This window comes from Cucurbita pepo, chromosome 15 (assembly GCF_057944985.1).
Source record: "Cucurbita pepo subsp. pepo isolate OVF chromosome 15, ASM5794498v1, whole genome shotgun sequence".
Classification (NCBI taxonomy): Eukaryota; Viridiplantae; Streptophyta; class Magnoliopsida; order Cucurbitales; family Cucurbitaceae; genus Cucurbita; species Cucurbita pepo.
In genome coordinates this window covers 1,714,462-1,730,741 of record NC_141812.1, presented here as the reverse complement: position 1 = coordinate 1,730,741, position 16,280 = coordinate 1,714,462, and the positions used below count along the sequence as shown (strand labels likewise).

At 36.6% G+C, this 16,280-nt stretch overlaps 3 protein-coding genes and 1 non-coding gene across 5 annotated transcripts; 1 reads left to right on the top strand and 3 right to left on the bottom strand.

The window, feature by feature from the left end:
- Positions 1 to 304: 304 nt before the first annotated feature.
- LOC111811561 (uncharacterized) lies at positions 305 to 2,327 on the bottom strand. Of its 2 annotated transcripts, none has more exons than XM_023698468.2 (3): positions 2,043 to 2,327; positions 1,681 to 1,769; positions 305 to 1,590 (listed from the first exon to the last, which is right to left on the bottom strand). In XM_023698468.2, exons 1-3 carry the CDS (start codon positions 2,130 to 2,132, stop codon positions 609 to 611), a joined length of 1,161 nt encoding a protein of 386 aa, XP_023554236.2. In that variant the 5' UTR covers positions 2,133 to 2,327; the 3' UTR covers positions 305 to 608. The 2 variants fall into 2 exon arrangements, with proteins under 2 accessions (XP_023554236.2, XP_023554235.2); XM_023698467.2 differs by having other exon boundaries at positions 305 to 1,596; positions 2,043 to 2,326.
- A 1,664-nt stretch (positions 2,328 to 3,991) lies between these two features.
- On the bottom strand, positions 3,992 to 4,076 carry TRNAM-CAU (transfer RNA methionine (anticodon CAU)). Its single transcript is given in 2 exon segments — positions 3,992 to 4,027; positions 4,039 to 4,076. It is a non-coding gene; the product is annotated as a tRNA-Met (tRNA).
- An 87-nt stretch (positions 4,077 to 4,163) lies between these two features.
- On the top strand, positions 4,164 to 7,343 carry LOC111811559 (heterogeneous nuclear ribonucleoprotein 1). Its single transcript, XM_023698465.2, has 2 exons — positions 4,164 to 4,562; positions 5,881 to 7,343. The coding sequence occupies exons 1-2, from the start codon at positions 4,341 to 4,343 to the stop codon at positions 6,964 to 6,966; spliced, it is 1,308 nt and encodes a 435-aa protein (XP_023554233.2). The 5' UTR covers positions 4,164 to 4,340; the 3' UTR covers positions 6,967 to 7,343.
- Positions 7,344 to 9,139: 1,796 nt separating this feature from the next.
- BARD1 (breast cancer associated RING 1) lies at positions 9,140 to 15,309 on the bottom strand. Its single transcript, XM_023698464.2, has 13 exons — positions 15,120 to 15,309; positions 14,980 to 15,033; positions 14,820 to 14,890; positions 14,128 to 14,223; positions 13,528 to 13,796; positions 12,624 to 12,962; positions 12,383 to 12,483; positions 11,886 to 12,072; positions 11,653 to 11,756; positions 11,202 to 11,292; positions 10,701 to 10,866; positions 10,287 to 10,405; positions 9,140 to 9,647 (listed from the first exon to the last, which is right to left on the bottom strand). Exons 1-13 carry the CDS (start codon positions 15,227 to 15,229, stop codon positions 9,297 to 9,299), a joined length of 2,058 nt encoding a protein of 685 aa, XP_023554232.2. The 5' UTR covers positions 15,230 to 15,309; the 3' UTR covers positions 9,140 to 9,296.
- Positions 15,310 to 16,280: the final 971 nt, after the last annotated feature.

The window sequence follows — 16,280 nt, the reverse complement described above, 5'->3', positions numbered from 1 at the left end:
ACCGCTAGCAGATATTGTCCTCTTTGGACTTCCCCTCTCAAGGTTTTTAAAACACGGAGAGGTTTTCACACCCTTGTAAAGAATATCCCGTTCTCTTCCCCAATCAATGTGGGATCTCACTACCAGACGCGTTAAAACTGTGAATCTCCCTACCAAAAACTGTGAATCTCCCTACCAAACGCGTTAAAACTGTGAAACTAACAGCAATACATAACGAGTCAAAGTGGACAATCTCTGTTATAACAGTGGGCTTGAGTTATTATAGGTCCGAAATTTCATCAATTATCCTCTAAAACAGCCCAAATGAGAAGCAAACGAATGAATGAATTAACTCAATCGAACAAAAGAGCATTACAGAATCAATTCAATCAAATTCACAAAACAATGAAAGAAAATCAATGGACAGATCCAAACTCTCCGCCAAATATCTCACACACTTATCTATCATACAATGGTGTAGTGTAAGCTGGTAAGCTTGCATTCAACGTCATCTATGGCGCGCTATCACCTCTCGAACTCAAACCTCGATTATCGATATCCATGGCACTGTCACCCTTCACAAACTGGTTTCTTACTTCCACGACATCAATCGAAACTCAGTTTCACTCTTATTTCACACACGTTTCTATGTAGTTACTGCTGTATGTGCCAACCGTCCCAATGATTGGCATACCGTTGGGGGCGCTTCTATATGGTGATCTCCTCGGAGAGGGTGAAGTTGAAAACTGATTGAGCTCCTCCATAGTTAAAGCTCCCAAAATTGGTCTATCTTCTTGGCTTTTAGGTGAGTTTGATCCTTGTGACTCTGGTGTTGGAAGACCTAAAATGCCTGTGCTACTCTTGATTGGAGGTGTAACTTCTGATGAACTCAACCAGTTTGAAAGGCTAGCATCAACAGCTATGTCTTGAGCTGAGTTCTTAGGTCTGCAAGTTCTCGATACGTAACGAAAAGATGATTTCCCGAAACATGGCTCCGTCCCCGAACAACTCCAAGGAGCTCCATTTAGTGTCAAATTCTCTTTGTTCGACAGATGTGTATCCTTAACTTTAACTGCCTTCCATTGTGAGATATTTTCCACAGGCTTCAACACAGAAGGAACACCTGCATTCCTATCTCGAGCAATCGGTCTCGCCCCGGTTTGAGGTTCAGTCTTTCCAGGACACCCACATACTGACAAACAGCTATCAACCTCGTCGACAAACACTTGAGTAGCAGAACTTCCATCTTCATCATCAGAGTAATTCTCATACTCTTCATCCTCATCATCATCATCATCATCATCACCATTGTCATCAGTGTCAACATGATCATGATCGAGATCACTATCAGCATAATCCAATCCATCATCATCATCATCACTATCTCGACAATTCTGATACCTATGATTCGATGGGTAAGACGAAACGCTCGAAACGGTAGAGCCATTTTCAGAGATAGATTTGCATTGGGATATTTCAGCTAGGTCCTCCTCCTTGTTCCTCTCCTTTTCAAGAAAAGCATCATCTTCAACATGATCAAGCTCATATGTTCTTACATTGGAATCAAATGTTACTCTTTTTCTAGCACTCAGATTTAGTCTCTCCTCAGACCTGTTCCTACAACTCAAAACACAAAGACTTGAGAACCTACAAGACACTAGAAGGAAAAACTTGAGCAGGGGCCGGGGCGGGGGGGCTCACCGAGATTTAAGAATCGGACTAATGGACACAACAGAAGCACTGTCTAAGGTAGATGGTGAGGCCTGAACGGGCTGGGAGATAGCATTAGCCTACAGTAAAGTTTCGATCAATTTCAATTTCAATTTCAATTTCAATTTCATATGAGGGATTTAGCTTCTCAGAGCTCTATTAAGCAAGAAAACTTCGAGAAATCAAACAAGTTCATACAACGATCAGTCAATTTAAACAGCCAAAACCAACAAAATCGAAGCTAAAACAGATTAAACCAGCATATTGGAAATCTAAAACATCACAACAAAAGAGAATCATCCAGCTGTTTCAATGAAATCAAATAAAATAAAAAATCCAGAAGATGAACTTACGGTTTGATCTCGTGGCGAAACCTTACGCCGCCTCCGCATCCGGCGTTTTCCGTCATTGGATGAGCGGAAACAAGCGATGAAACAGCCCATTGTTACGGAAAAACTTCGTTCTCTCTCACTAAGAACAATGCTCCGATGACTCTGAAAGCCGATTCTGCTAATGGATTTTCATGATTTCCACAAACGCTTTCACCTCAAGATGAAATCGGATGAAGATGAGAGAGAGAGAGAGTGATTAGGTTTATGAGTGAATCCAAAGTGGGGCAGGATGAAACGGTCAAGAAAATTTTTTGCTTTTTAAAATGCAACTCCCGTGGGGAAACGAGCGAATGAAAGACAGCCTGTAAATGGTGACAGAAAAAAAAAAAAAAAAAAGGAAAATTTCCTTGGAAGCTTTTCAGGCGAACGTTTGGCTATGTTTCGTTGATTTCCGGCCGTTGGATTCTTTGGAGCACTGGGTCCCCATCCGTTGGATGTCTGTAAGCTTTAATATAATACTAACTACTTTTATTTTGAATAGCTTATAAAAAATAATTTCTCCCAAAAATATTCTTTTATTTTCTAAAAATATATTATTACCTTCTTTTAATAATTTATTTCTTCAAAAATACTTTTTAAGTTTTGAATTTTTTTTATTAATACACAACAACTTTAAAAAAAATAATAATAAATATTTTTAAACTTTTTGTTTTAAAAATATTTATGAACTTTTCAAAATAATATTAAAAATTTCGTAGATAATCTATTGAGTGTCAATAGACAGCTTTGGTCTATATATATAATAATTTTTCTTAATTTTTTTATAAAGGTAAACGGTGTTCGGTTATTTTTAAAATTTCATGGGTATTTTTTAAATATAGTTCTAATAGTAATAAAATTATATATTACAAAATTGATTTTTTAAAAATAAATAAAAAGTTTAACAACACGAGAGGGGAAAGGAATTTAAATACCTGAAGTAGTCAGATCATGCTCACGTTATTCCGAAATTGCTCCGTTAAGCTTTTACCCATTACCGAATATTTCCGATGCTAAAATTTGATCGTACCATAACGAATGATATGGAATTTAAGAATACGCCAATTTTTGTAGCCTCCATTTAAATAATGGTGGGTTTTTTTTTTTATCTCATTTATTCTATATTTAAAAGAAAAAAAAAACAAAAAACAAAAAATTGGGTAAAAATGTTAAATATTTGGTTATTTGGTTAAATTATCAGATTTAGTTTTGAATTTTAAAGTAGGGTAGAATGGAATTTATTATTTAATAAAATTATAAGCTTTAATTTTAAATAATAAAGTGAATCTCATTTAAAATTGAGTAGTTACATTAAATATATAAAACATGGGTGAGAGGTTCAAACTATCCCACCGCCATAAGTTGTTCACATTAAAGTACAAATATCTATAAATTTTGAAATTTTAGTTAAAAAAAATGGAAATTTTAGAATTTAACAAAATAATAATAATAGAACACATTAACACAAATTTTAAAATTAAATAAATTGAGCAAATGCATAAAAAAAATTTAAAAAAAAAATACCAAATTTGTAAATTAAGCAAAAAAAGATTAATTTATAAATTAACAAAAAAATATTAATTTATAAATTAACAAAAAAAAAAACGAGTAAATTTGTAAATGAACTAAAAAAAGGGTAAATTTGTAAATGAACTAAAAAAAGGGTAAATTTGTAAATGAACTAAAAAAAGGGTAAATTTGTAAATGAACTAAAAAAAGGGTAAATTTGTAAATGAACTAAAAAAAGGGTAAATTTGCAATTTAATAAAAAAGAAGACTAAATTGATATAAATTTTAAAATCAAGTGATTAAATTTATAAATTAACAAAAAAAAAACGAGTAAATTAATTTAATAAGATTGATATAAAATTTAAAATTATGTAATTAAATTAACCAAAATAAAAAGAAGAGGGGTAAAATGATAAAAAGAATGGGGTGAGAGAGGCTCGAACTCTCGACCTCAGGATAACTCAGAAGCTATGAGACCTACGCGCTAGCCAACTGCGCCACCACCCCAGTTGCTGACATGGAAATTATTTTAATTATAATAATAGAAAAATATATAATATTAATGAACCGACATCGTTTTCGGGGAACCCTAGCCCCAATTTCCCTCCTCGTACTCTCGCGCTCATTTCCTTCCCTCCATTCTTCTCTCTCTCTCTCTCTCTCTTTCTCCCTCGACTTTCTCGATCTCCCGGAGCTGACGACTGTAACTCCCCAACTCATTGGCGACCGAGAAGTGGCCCTAATTCCGGTGCTCTTTCAGGCAACGGAGACATGGACTCCGACGAGGGGAAGCTTTTCATCGGAGGAATAGCTTGGGACACCTCCGAGGAGAAGCTCAGAGACTATTTCTCCCACTTTGGCGAAGTTAACCAAGCTGTTATTATGCGCGACAAGACCACTGGCCGTCCCCGTGGCTTCGGCTTTGTCGTCTTCTCTGATCCTTCCGTTCTTGATCAGGTTCTTCAGGATAAACACACCATCGATGGCCGCCAGGTTTTGCCCTCCTCTTCTGAATTTCTATCTGCATTACTTAGGTTTTCTATTTCCACGACGGTTTTGCTTTTTGTTGCCATCATTATGGGGATTTCGGGAATCATATTCTTGTAGTGGTCGTGGACTGTTGATTGCTTTAATTTAGGACCTCATTATTAACAGTGGTTCTGTAGTGAGTGAGACTCGCTCTCTGCCCCCCTTGTATTTCATTAGTTCATAATTGGTTTACTGTTCTTGAGTCTGAGTGGTCCTGAACAGTATGAAACCGGCCAGAATAGTTTGTTTGGTCGTTCGGTTATTTCCTTCTCTATACATACTACCTTCGTATTTCAACTGCAAGGGAAGTCGGAATTGCGAAATGCGGATCATTCTATAATTTGTACCCTTATCAATTGTGTAGTTTTCTCCGGTCATTTGTTATCAAAGGATTTCCTGCGATCACTCATATGAAATGAGTCAATCATTCACTTTGGTATCTTATTGAACAAAAAGAGTGATATTGTTCCTCCAATGATCAAGAATTTCGATTTGGGAAGTATCATGATCATCCAATAAGAAGGGTTTCAATTTTTTCAAATGAACGATTTGAAGACCTATTGATTCTAACAACTAATTGCAGAGTTGATCATTTGGACCTTTCAATTCATAGATGTGGATCTCGGACCTATTAATTGGGATATTCCCCAAACCCACAAAGAAAAAAGGAAGTGAGTTAGACAAAAAGAGAAGAAACTTGGACAAAAAGAAACGAAGTGACTTAGACTAAGGGGGCTGCACCAGTCGTTTCGTGAATACTTTTTCAGCCAACATGTTGGTTCTGTGGCTTATCATTCGTTTGATCCTGGAACTCAAGAACAGTACCCTGTCCGGCTGATATTGAATTGTACCAGATATTTAGCTTCTTGTTTTTTAAACCAAAGGATAATGTATCACTACTTTGTAAAGGAACCTTTATGCCTGAGAAGTTGATTAGCACATGACTTCCTGGTAAAGAATATAAGCGGCATACTAGTCTCATTGTTTTCTCAGGTTAAAAGTGATAAAGAATTCTGTTAGTCTGTTTGCATTGCTTTGTGTGCTAGTCAATTTATGTTTGAGATACGAGGACAGTGAGGAAAGAAATACATATCAACCTGACAGTAGACACATTATGAGATGATTATTTAAAAAGGCTGTTGAAAATGTTGCAAAATTTTATATTTCCTAGCTTGCTATAACTGGTAAGGAGGATGGTTCGTGCATACATTGAGTTGATATACTTTATTTGCATTTTTGCTGAGTCTTTTCAGCAATTTCAAGTTGTGCTTTGTTGACACAGGTGGAGGCGAAAAGGGCGTTATCAAGAGAAGAACAACAAACTTCCTCAAGAAGTGGGATTTATAACTCTGGCAGAAGTTCTGGAGGTAGTGGATATTTTAGGACCAAGAAAATATTTGTTGGAGGTCTCCCTTCCGCACTAACAGAAGATGGGTTTCGGCAGTATTTTGAAAGTTATGGTCAAGTAACTGATGTAGTGATAATGTATGACCAAAATACTCAAAGACCTCGTGGATTTGGTTTCATAACATTTGACAATGAAGATGCAGTTGATAGAGTACTTTATAAGAGCTTTCACGAACTGAATGGTAAACTTGTAGAGGTGAAACGGGCACTTCCTAAAGATGCAAATCCAGGAAGTGGTGGTCGTGGAGGCTATCAAAATTATGGTGCCTCTGGCACCAATGCTAACAACTTCGATGGTAGATCAGATGGCAATAGATATATGCAACCTCAGTCTACTGCTGGTGGTTTCCCCCCATATGCTGGATATAGTGTATCTAGTTATGGTTATGGAGGTCCAAATAGCGGTGTTCCTTATGGAAGTTATGGTAGTTACGGTGTTGGTATGTATGGTGGTGCTAATACTGGATTTGGTGGTCCAGCTGGGCCATTTGGAAATCCTAGTGCTGTCAATGCTGGTTATCTAAGTGGAGCACCGGGAGCCATGAAAAGTTCTTGGCCCAACCAAGCTCCCGGATATGGTGGTCCTGGCTATGGTGCCAGTCCAGGCTTTGGCGCTGGAGCTCCTTGGAGTGCTTCAGGTACTAGTGGACCTCCTGCCCCAAGGGGTCAATCTCCTAGCGGGGCTTCTGGGTACGGGAATCAGGGTTATTATGGTGGAAATGATGGTACTTACGGTGGATATGGAACCTCTGGTGGACGAGCTGCAAGCGGTCCAAATAGTAATGTTGGTTCTGGTCAAAGTGGAGAGTCACATGGCATGACTGGTGGATACATGGGGACTGGCTATGGGGAAACTAATGGAAATTCAGGTTATTCTAGTGGTGGCTGGAGATCTGATGCTTCACAGACTCCTGGTGGTTATGGTGGTGGATATGGTGGCACTCAGTCCAGACATGGTTAACCCCACTCACCAAATATTTGCACATCTTATCCTTTTCCACGCTCAAGACATTATGCTTGATAGTAACAAATCCTGAGAATGGTGGGGTCTTCTTCATTCTCAGTGCTATCAGGCAGTGTAATTCTGTAGTTGAATATGTCCATTGCTTTCTAGCAGTAGTAATATTTATTTTTAGGCTTGTTATCTTGAGGTTGCTTATTGTTGTGAGCATTTGGAAAATTGAAAACATTGACGCACTTCTTTTATGTTTTTCTTTCCCTTAATCTCATGTAGAAGCTAGAATAGTATCTATTTACTTTTCTTTCTCTATGTTGATGATGGGTGGCTATGAGGATATTCTATACACTGTTATTGTATTGCAAGTTTACTGTTTTTCATGGTGATTTGGGTATTATGTAGTGCTATCTCTTGTATGCATTCAGTGCTTGCTAAATACTAGGTTTCTGCAGTCCTTGGTTGATGTGGCTTTCTTATGGCAGTCAAGATAGAGGTAGGAGATGCTATCAGCTTCTTCCTGTTTTGGGGATTCTTTATAACTTTGTTTGTTTCCACTTTTTTTTAAACGTTTGAGTTTCGAACTGTGGTAAGCACGAGTTATTAAATGGGATTTTGACATGCACAGGAATTTCAGGTGGAGTTCTGGAGCTGCTGAATGCATTGTTTAACAGACCTTTTATGCAGCTAATGGACTAAGGTTTGGATATTCTTCCACTGCCCATCTCTGTTGTGGTATGTCACCTTGAAATTCTTATGGGCATAATTAGGTCTTTTTCTTCGATTCTCTAATTTAACTTTCATGCCATTTTCTTCAATTTTTGGAATAGCTCCATAATGTTAGATTATTTAGGTAGTTAGCTCAGTTGTTTGACTTTGTAGAACCGAACTTAGTAACTTAGATTTCATCTTGATCAAGATAACCGACTTCTTCTCTGCCCTGTCCACAGGATCGATCAAAATCACAGTCGTATGACATAGAGATTTAGTATATTGCGACATACTTATTATTATTATTCTAGCCTCACCTTTGTATTGTCATCCTAACCTTTTATTTTTGCTTCAATATTGAATGTACGATCCCAGATTTAGCACAAATATCAGTGGTATAGCAAGTGCTTGGCAAGCTAGGGCAGTCAAATAACCGGCCTCACTTTCTTCCATTCCCCTAGTTTCCAGCATCTATTTGCTTGGATGTTTTTGTACCTTTTTTTTTTTCATTTGTAATCTAATGTCATTTACTGTTTCACCCATTAATTGACTAGAGAATTGTGCTTAAGAAGTTGAGACTATTGTCATGAAAAAAGAATTTGTTTTCTGTCAAAGAAACATGCAACATGCTTAGAACAACATATAGCGTGCGTAAAGGTATTTGATCCGCGTCTAAACTAAATTATAAACTAAATTAAGGTAAGGCCTTTTAACTGTGTTTTTCAGTGGTGCAATCATTGATTGAAGTAACTGTTTGGTAGACATCCTTCCATGTTGTGTTGTGTGAAGTTGCTCAATGATTTCGATTTGGAGTTTATTCTCTCATGCTGAGTCCGACTTTTTGATTTTGGTTGGACTCGCATAGTGACTACAAGAAAATGTGTCAGCTATGAATGTTTGTAACTTCTTCGTATGCATCGTTATTTTTTTAGCCTCAAGTCATCAAATTGTTGGTTGAGTGGACTATAGTCATCAAATTGTTGGTTGAGTGGACTAAAAGAGTTTCAATTTTATTACATCAAGTATGAGGCAAGTTTCAATTTAATTACATCAAGTATGAGGCAAGTTTCAATTTAATTACATCAAGTATGAGGCAAGTTTTTCAATTTTATTACATCAAGTAGGCAAACGAGGTTATGATAGGTTCAAGAGCAATCCTTTATGTAATGGCTCAAGCCCACCCACTGTTAGAAACTATTGTCTCCTTTAAACTCTCTCAAGATTTTAAAACGTGTTTGTCGGAAAGAAGTTTTTAATTTCCACATCCTTATAAGAATGTTTCGTTCTACTCCACAAGGAAAAACTCTTGGGGAAAACTCTCCAAATAGGTGCAGTTGTGGATTCAGTAGTATTGCAGATACATCATTGACAATCCAATCTACTGCCCAAGTAGGGACTTGGTGTAGATGTTCATCCAATTTGTAGAATAAGAATATTTTTTTTGTGAATCCAAATCCAAAGCAGTGGGGAGCTCAATCAAAAACCATTCAGATTTGCTTGAGTATGTACACGAGTCTACTACACAATGATTAAATTAATCATTTAAACATATATTACTAAGACAGATTAAAATCATGGTTAGCCAGCTTAAAAACATCACTAAGGAAGACAGATTAAAGGCATAGTTAGCAGCTGACAAAAGGTTGCAAGTTACCCGCTGCAATGGATTCCACAAGCCATGTATGACCAATGACTTGGGCTCCAACTTTAGCAGCTATTCCCTCAGCATCATTTAATCTTTGCCAGAGAATTGAAACCTCCTCCCCAACTTTGCATCCTCCAGGGGAGTCGAGATTATAAACAACTAGCACCTTTGGTGCAGCAGCCTGGTCACTACTACAACTTGGTACAGCCAATTCTTCGTTCTCCAATATGGTACCTCCTGCAGTTATAACCAAATCTTGAAGATCCTCCTCGTAAGCAGGTGGAAAGTCACTAGTGAAATAGAAACTTAAGCCAGTGAAGAGTTTGGGTGCCTGCAAAGATGAAAAATAATCAATTTATACGTCATCAATTGGAATCAGGAAGAGGAAGAGTACATAACTGAAGACCCATTTGATGTTAGAAATCACAACTCTCCACAATGATATGATATTGTCCACTTTGAGCATAAGCTTTCGTGACTTTACTTTGAACTTCCCCAAAAGTCTCATACCAATGGAGATGTATTTCGTACTTATAAATCTATGATCATTCCCTAAATTAACCAATGTGAGACTCTCTCTCAACAATCCTCAACATTTGACTGTACGAATTGTTAGGAGGAAGTCCTACATTGGCTAATTAAAGGAATGATCATGGGTTTAGAAGTAAGGAATACATCTTCATTAGTAGAAGGCCTTTACGTTCAAAGTAGACAATATCGTACCATTGTGGAGGATCGTGGTTCCTAAGATGTACGGTATCCTGACCAAGTAAAAAATAATAATAATAGCAATAAGAAATGAAGGCATCATCTGGCATCCGTCACAATCTAAGAATTGATATCTACCAGTTGTACCTGGAACTTATTCATTATATTATGCAAGACATCTATTAATTTAGCAGGAACATGACTGTACTCGAAGTAAGAATTTAAACGCATTACTCGTCATGGATCCAATGAGTGAACTTACATGGTTTAAAACCCTCAGCCTGCCAGATTTGGGACCATCAGTACACCCATAGTTGTCGAGAGCTATTTCATAAGGTTCCTCGTTCAAAGGACGCCTTTCTTTCATGCAAGCTTTTACCCCTAAAACAATCCAAATTTCAAGTTGTCAGAAATGAATAAGATGTCAGAAACGAATAAAATTACCTCTCAGCTCGACTATCAGATGCTATGTTCAGAAATAAGTGGGCAACACAGATTTTTTTTAACACCTTTTTATTGATGGATGAAAAAACAATATGTTCTAGAATAGTAGTAATGATCAGTTCAACTCTCATCCAAATAAAATAGAACCCACAAAAGCAAAATCCTCGAACATTTTAACTCAAGGTCCTAATGCAGAACGCAGAAAAAAAAAATCATTAGAATTGTAACTTACAATCCATATTCAGAATCCATACTCCATTCAATATGCCCATAAGGACTTTATATGTCCGAGTACAGGCACCATTCTCAGATGTGGATGCAATAACATGAGTCACATCTGGCTTCCAAAATTTGGACACAGTGGCACCAGATATTTTTGCAAACTTGACCAAAATATTCTGAGAAAATAGAAGACTCGTTAGACCATTGAGATGTATTGAAGAAACATGCATTAGGAAATGAAGCGGATGGGAAGAACCATTCAACCTTAATTATGACATGATTGCAAACATTTTTATCTCATAATTAACTGATAACTTTGATCTTCAATAGGTTTTGACGACTTCAGTATTACATTCTGAATGTAGACACATTAATCAAATGATAGAAAGAAATGATGACCGTGCAACAAGTTATATGTGATGTACAAGCATTTAGAGGTTTTTAAGTAAAACCAATTTCATTAAAATGCATGTCAATTATAAGTTGAGTAATGCAGGTTAATCTAACTAACCCTTTCTTCAGCAGACAGAGCTGACCCACAAAACGCCCACTTTTTTACCCCATCTGATGGAGATACCCAATTGTTTGAATCTTGCTGGTTCCTGAAAGAAAAACATCAATCACATCAAATTTGTTGTCAGAAAGAACCTCTATTCAATGCAACTCCAACCAGAAAATTTTCCATCATGAAATATAAAATGAGAATTACATTTCCACGTTTCATATTTACTTTTCGAAATACAGGACAAAGTCTTTAGATTCCTATTTTCATCTTGAGGATTAAATGGGAAGTATGAATGAGCTACCATACCCTTTAAGAACCAGTCGCATTATTAAAGCATCGTGGAGCCAATATTAAAAAATTAATTTGGATATTGGAATCATGACCAAGATCTTGCCAAGTCATTTCAAATAACCGCAAGTTGAGCCTTTCAAAGTAACAGAAAAATAAAATATCTTACATTCGAAATGGAGAAGCCTGATTTCTCGGCATCTTCCTGGACTTGGACCTTTCATCTGGAAATCTTGCTGATGAATGCGAGGGGCACAGAAGAAGAAAATTATCCTGTAAAAGAAACAAATAAATATACAGATAAACACACACACATGCGCACGTGCTACTGCTTTACCGAAGAAAACTAAGAAAAACAAAGACCATGAGAACTCTACAAAGTCTTAACTACAGTGTATTTACCGTGTCCCAACGGCACTCCTCTATTTCAAGTGCACAAGGTACATGATAGCTTTTCTGGCAAGACTTCGAATAACAACCCAGGGCTGCTCCTTTTAGCCCACATTTACTACACTTGAGCTTTGAACCCCTTGCCACTTCGGACTTCAAATTATGAACATCATCACCTTGATAGTATGCCTGTGGTGCCCTGCATTCAAATCAGTATCTTATATCACCACAACTATAATAGATCAGACATAGCACAGCACTGTAACATTGTGCTATACAAACGGAAAAACAATCAACAAGGAATTGATCGAGCACACAAACATATTACAATTGCTAACATACATTTCCTATGAAAAAAACATTAACAAATCTAAAAAGTAAAAAAAATAATAAAAAAGTACAAAACAAAACACCAACTGTATATCTTCAACCCTACAAACTTGCACGTTGTTTGTATTGATTTCCCATTGCCACCTAGGGTATGTGAGATGGAGATGGAGATGACATACCAATCAACGCAAAGCTTGTGAGCATGTATGACATTTGGATTTGCTGCTTCAACTCCAACAACCAAACTGCCATTCAAATAATGCAGGACAGGTCCAGTATCCTGAAATTATTAGAAAACACAGAAAATTAACATAAAAGTACACATAACCCATTACATAACCCATTGCCACTTTTCCTTTACATGTTATAAAGCGAACAGAATGCAAAGAGCAAATAAATTAAGATGTTTAATATTAATACCTCTGTAACTTTAGAGGACTGACAAAATGCACATTTGGCATTTCTCACAATGGCATCTTCTGCATCAGCAAGAGGCAGATTGCTAGCAATAGTAACTTGAGATTTGTGTTCCATTTCAGAATTTGAAGTCTCTGAATTTCCAAGCTCTGAAGCTGGAGGATGGGTTTGATCAACACTGCTTGAGCCTGACTTTAACTGGCCATAATCAAACTTTTGTCTCTTGGGGTCCCTCTGGTGACCTTCCTCTTCAGAAACAGAACTCGTACACTTAGACAATTGCAGCTTCTTATCATCGGCATTAGCTATAACAGATCTCCTGTCTGAATCATTTTTAGATCCCTACAAACAAGAGCACACGTATCACTTAGGATAAGACTTGTTATAAAGATAAGGGAAATGGCACAAACACCCTCAAAGCAACAGTCAGCAATTATCAGAGTTTAGTATAAAAATAAGTGAACCACAAAAAAGTCATTAATTCTAATTCATAAATCAGTAACTCTACCAGCTTAATATATGTATAAAGATTAGTCCATTATTATATTATAAAGGCATTTAACCAGAATGACACTGACTTACTTTACAAGTGACAGAGTTTGCATCACATCACCAGTAAGTGCTACAAGTAATGTTTCTCTTTATCAATGTGGGGAAGCAATTCTAAGGAGAAAATTAATGGCAAAGGATCTCTAGCAGTTCAAACAAAGGTATTTCAATGTTATGGTGCATCTACATTTTCCTTTTTAACAGACATGGGTCATCTACATGATAAAACGGCAAATAGCATTGTTAACAAGCTTGTGATAATAGACGGCAGTATGCAGCTTCAATATTTGCAGAAAAAGCAACAGAATAAGCAGAAAAAAGAAAGGGGTATGAGGAAATAGGGAGTGTCGAATCTCACATGACCACGGTACTCATCACTACTGTCATCTGACACCTTGCCATCACCAAACGGAGGTGGGCTTCCTGCTGATAACTGGTCTGTCTGACTCACAGGCGGCATTCTACAATCTTCATGCCTCCCATAACTACCCTTTCTACTCTCAATATCGAGATTTTCACACTTACAATCAGCAGGCATGCTACATCCCTGAAACTCCTTGCAGTTGGGGCCAGCACAAGGGGTAGACTGAACAAAACGTGATTTCTCCACAGTTGCCCCAACGTCTACTGTAGTTAATTAAACACTTATAGCAGTTTAAAAAATGAACGATCTTCAGACCCATGAGATGTAAAATAAAGCAATAAGGTAACAACTAAGAATGTATGTTAAAATTTAACTTAAAAGTTGAAATAAATTGTTCCCAGCTTCCAAGAAATTTAGTCCATTTCGAATATGTGAATTGTGAATTTAATTTACCATGTGTCCAATTAAAAAGTATAATTTCTCTAGCATCTTTACCTTCCTTTTCTTTAGATTTGTTATTTTCTTGTTTCAGTTTTGGTTCTCTCCGTTTTTTTCCTCAACTCAACATAAATGAGAAAGTTAAGTAGTTTGTACCAGCTGAGACTAGTTTAGACATATTAGTAGCAAATGTGGCATCCAGACTCCTGTAGATTGACACCATCTTGTCCATGAAAGGAGCAGGCCTCAGGTCTGCATAATGAAGCATACAACAAATGCATCATGATCACCACCCATAATCTTATCGGTCAAGAAAGGCAATGCTTACATAGTGAGAAGTACATAGGCCTGGTTATAATATAGGAAAGCTAACTAATCCTCTAAGGAATAGGAAACAATAAAAGAAAAGAATTAGAAACATAAAATAAAAGCTTAATAATGGAAACCTAAAAGAAAAGCTGACTAATCCTACAGGGAATGGGAAATAGTAAAGAAAAGCTAACTAGTCCTCTAGAAAAAAGAAACAAGAAATCTAATCCTCTAATGAATATGAAACATTGCTGGAAACAAAATATATATATATATAGTCAATTCACTTATTAAATGGGATTACGCCAATATTGCTTAAATTAAGGATATTCCTTGGACAGTTTCTACACTATTTTTTTCTTTCTGGTAAACGTCATATTTTCGGACAATGCAATCTTAACGAATGGAGAATCGGGGATAATTCATGACCACGCTACTCTTGAAAGAGCATTAGTTGAAACAGAAATCGAGGTACACAAAAACACGCATAACAAAAGTACAAATACAAGAAATGCCATTAAAATGACTCGAAATTCTACCTCGGTCGACAAATCCTGCTTTGCATAAAGGACACTCCGATCCAATCTGTGAAGCAAACGGCATGCAACTCCTAAAACAAAGGGAAGAATGCATCTAGAACATGAAAAATCACTCAAACAAGAAAAAACGAACTGACAAACAACAAAATCGGAAGCATACTTGCAAAAGAGGTGATCGCATGGAAGCAGAACTGGTTCATCAAAGAAGCTCAAGCTGTTAATCCATACAAAACATGAAACGAATGAAAACTGTCAGTAACGAACAAGTAGCAGGAAAGAAGAACGGAGACGAAAACATACCAGAGAGGACATTTAAGCTCAAGTCCCATTTTCTGAAAATGAAGCACCCAAGGGTTCAAGAATCTGCTAGTATTAGCATTAGCACGAACATTGCTTGAAAAATCCGCCATTCTTGATCGGATTGAAGCTATCAAGAGAGAGAGAGAGAGATTAATGGAAGAAGTTCGTCCAGGTAGAAACTACTTCGGGGAAGGAGAGAAGAGCGAGATTTATGAGAAATGGGGAATCTGGATTCTGGTGACACGTGGACGGTCAGGATTCATTTTGAGTGAAAGTGGAAGCGCGGGTGATTATTTCGGGTGGCGGAACTGGAACATTTGAAATTCGCGCGTTTTTTTTTTCTCTTTCCCTCTCTTTCACCCTTTGCAAACTCCCGCCTTCGGCGGCGCTGATTATATCGTATCGCGCCACGATAAAATGGCAATTTATCGAGACCATGGGTGAAAATTAAATTAGGGTTTTAAAACTTAATTAATTATGGGAGAATCTTTAAGTAGTAAATTTGACTATTTATTAATTTATATTTTTAAATGTACTAATTTTTTTAACTTAATTAATTTGTTTTTTTCATAGGATCCAATCATTCAGTAAAATATTGTCCACTTTAAATTTAAGCGAAACCCTAACATTTTCTTTACGTTTATTCTTTAATATCTACAATAATTAAAATAAATCACAGATCTTTCGATTAATAGTGATTGAAAATTGGATGAAGGTGTCAATAATTTTACTCAAAGTGGTATTTTGTATCACTTGAACTTATCTTTGTATATATGTTTCTAGTCTATCCCGTGTAGTTGGTAGTTTTTCTGTACTATTTGATCGACTCAACTTACATCGAATTTGCTATCTCGTCCTCTTCATTGTCTCGTTCGACTTCGAAGAAGGTGGATTGTTTTTTAAGAACGGTAAGATGTATTTGTAAGCATATTAGTTCAAACATAGCTCAATTGGTCACGATAGAATATGCTACAATCATAGATTTATTTGTGTAAATCATTTTGTTTTATGCAACTAAATCATCTTTGTGGTTAAGTACTCGAGTTAGCTCAAGTAAAGTAGATAGATGGCATTCTAACCCATTGACTAAACACGAGATAGATTAGCATTTATTTCCGTATATTTCAAAATTTATAAATTTACCCATAATATCTATTAATT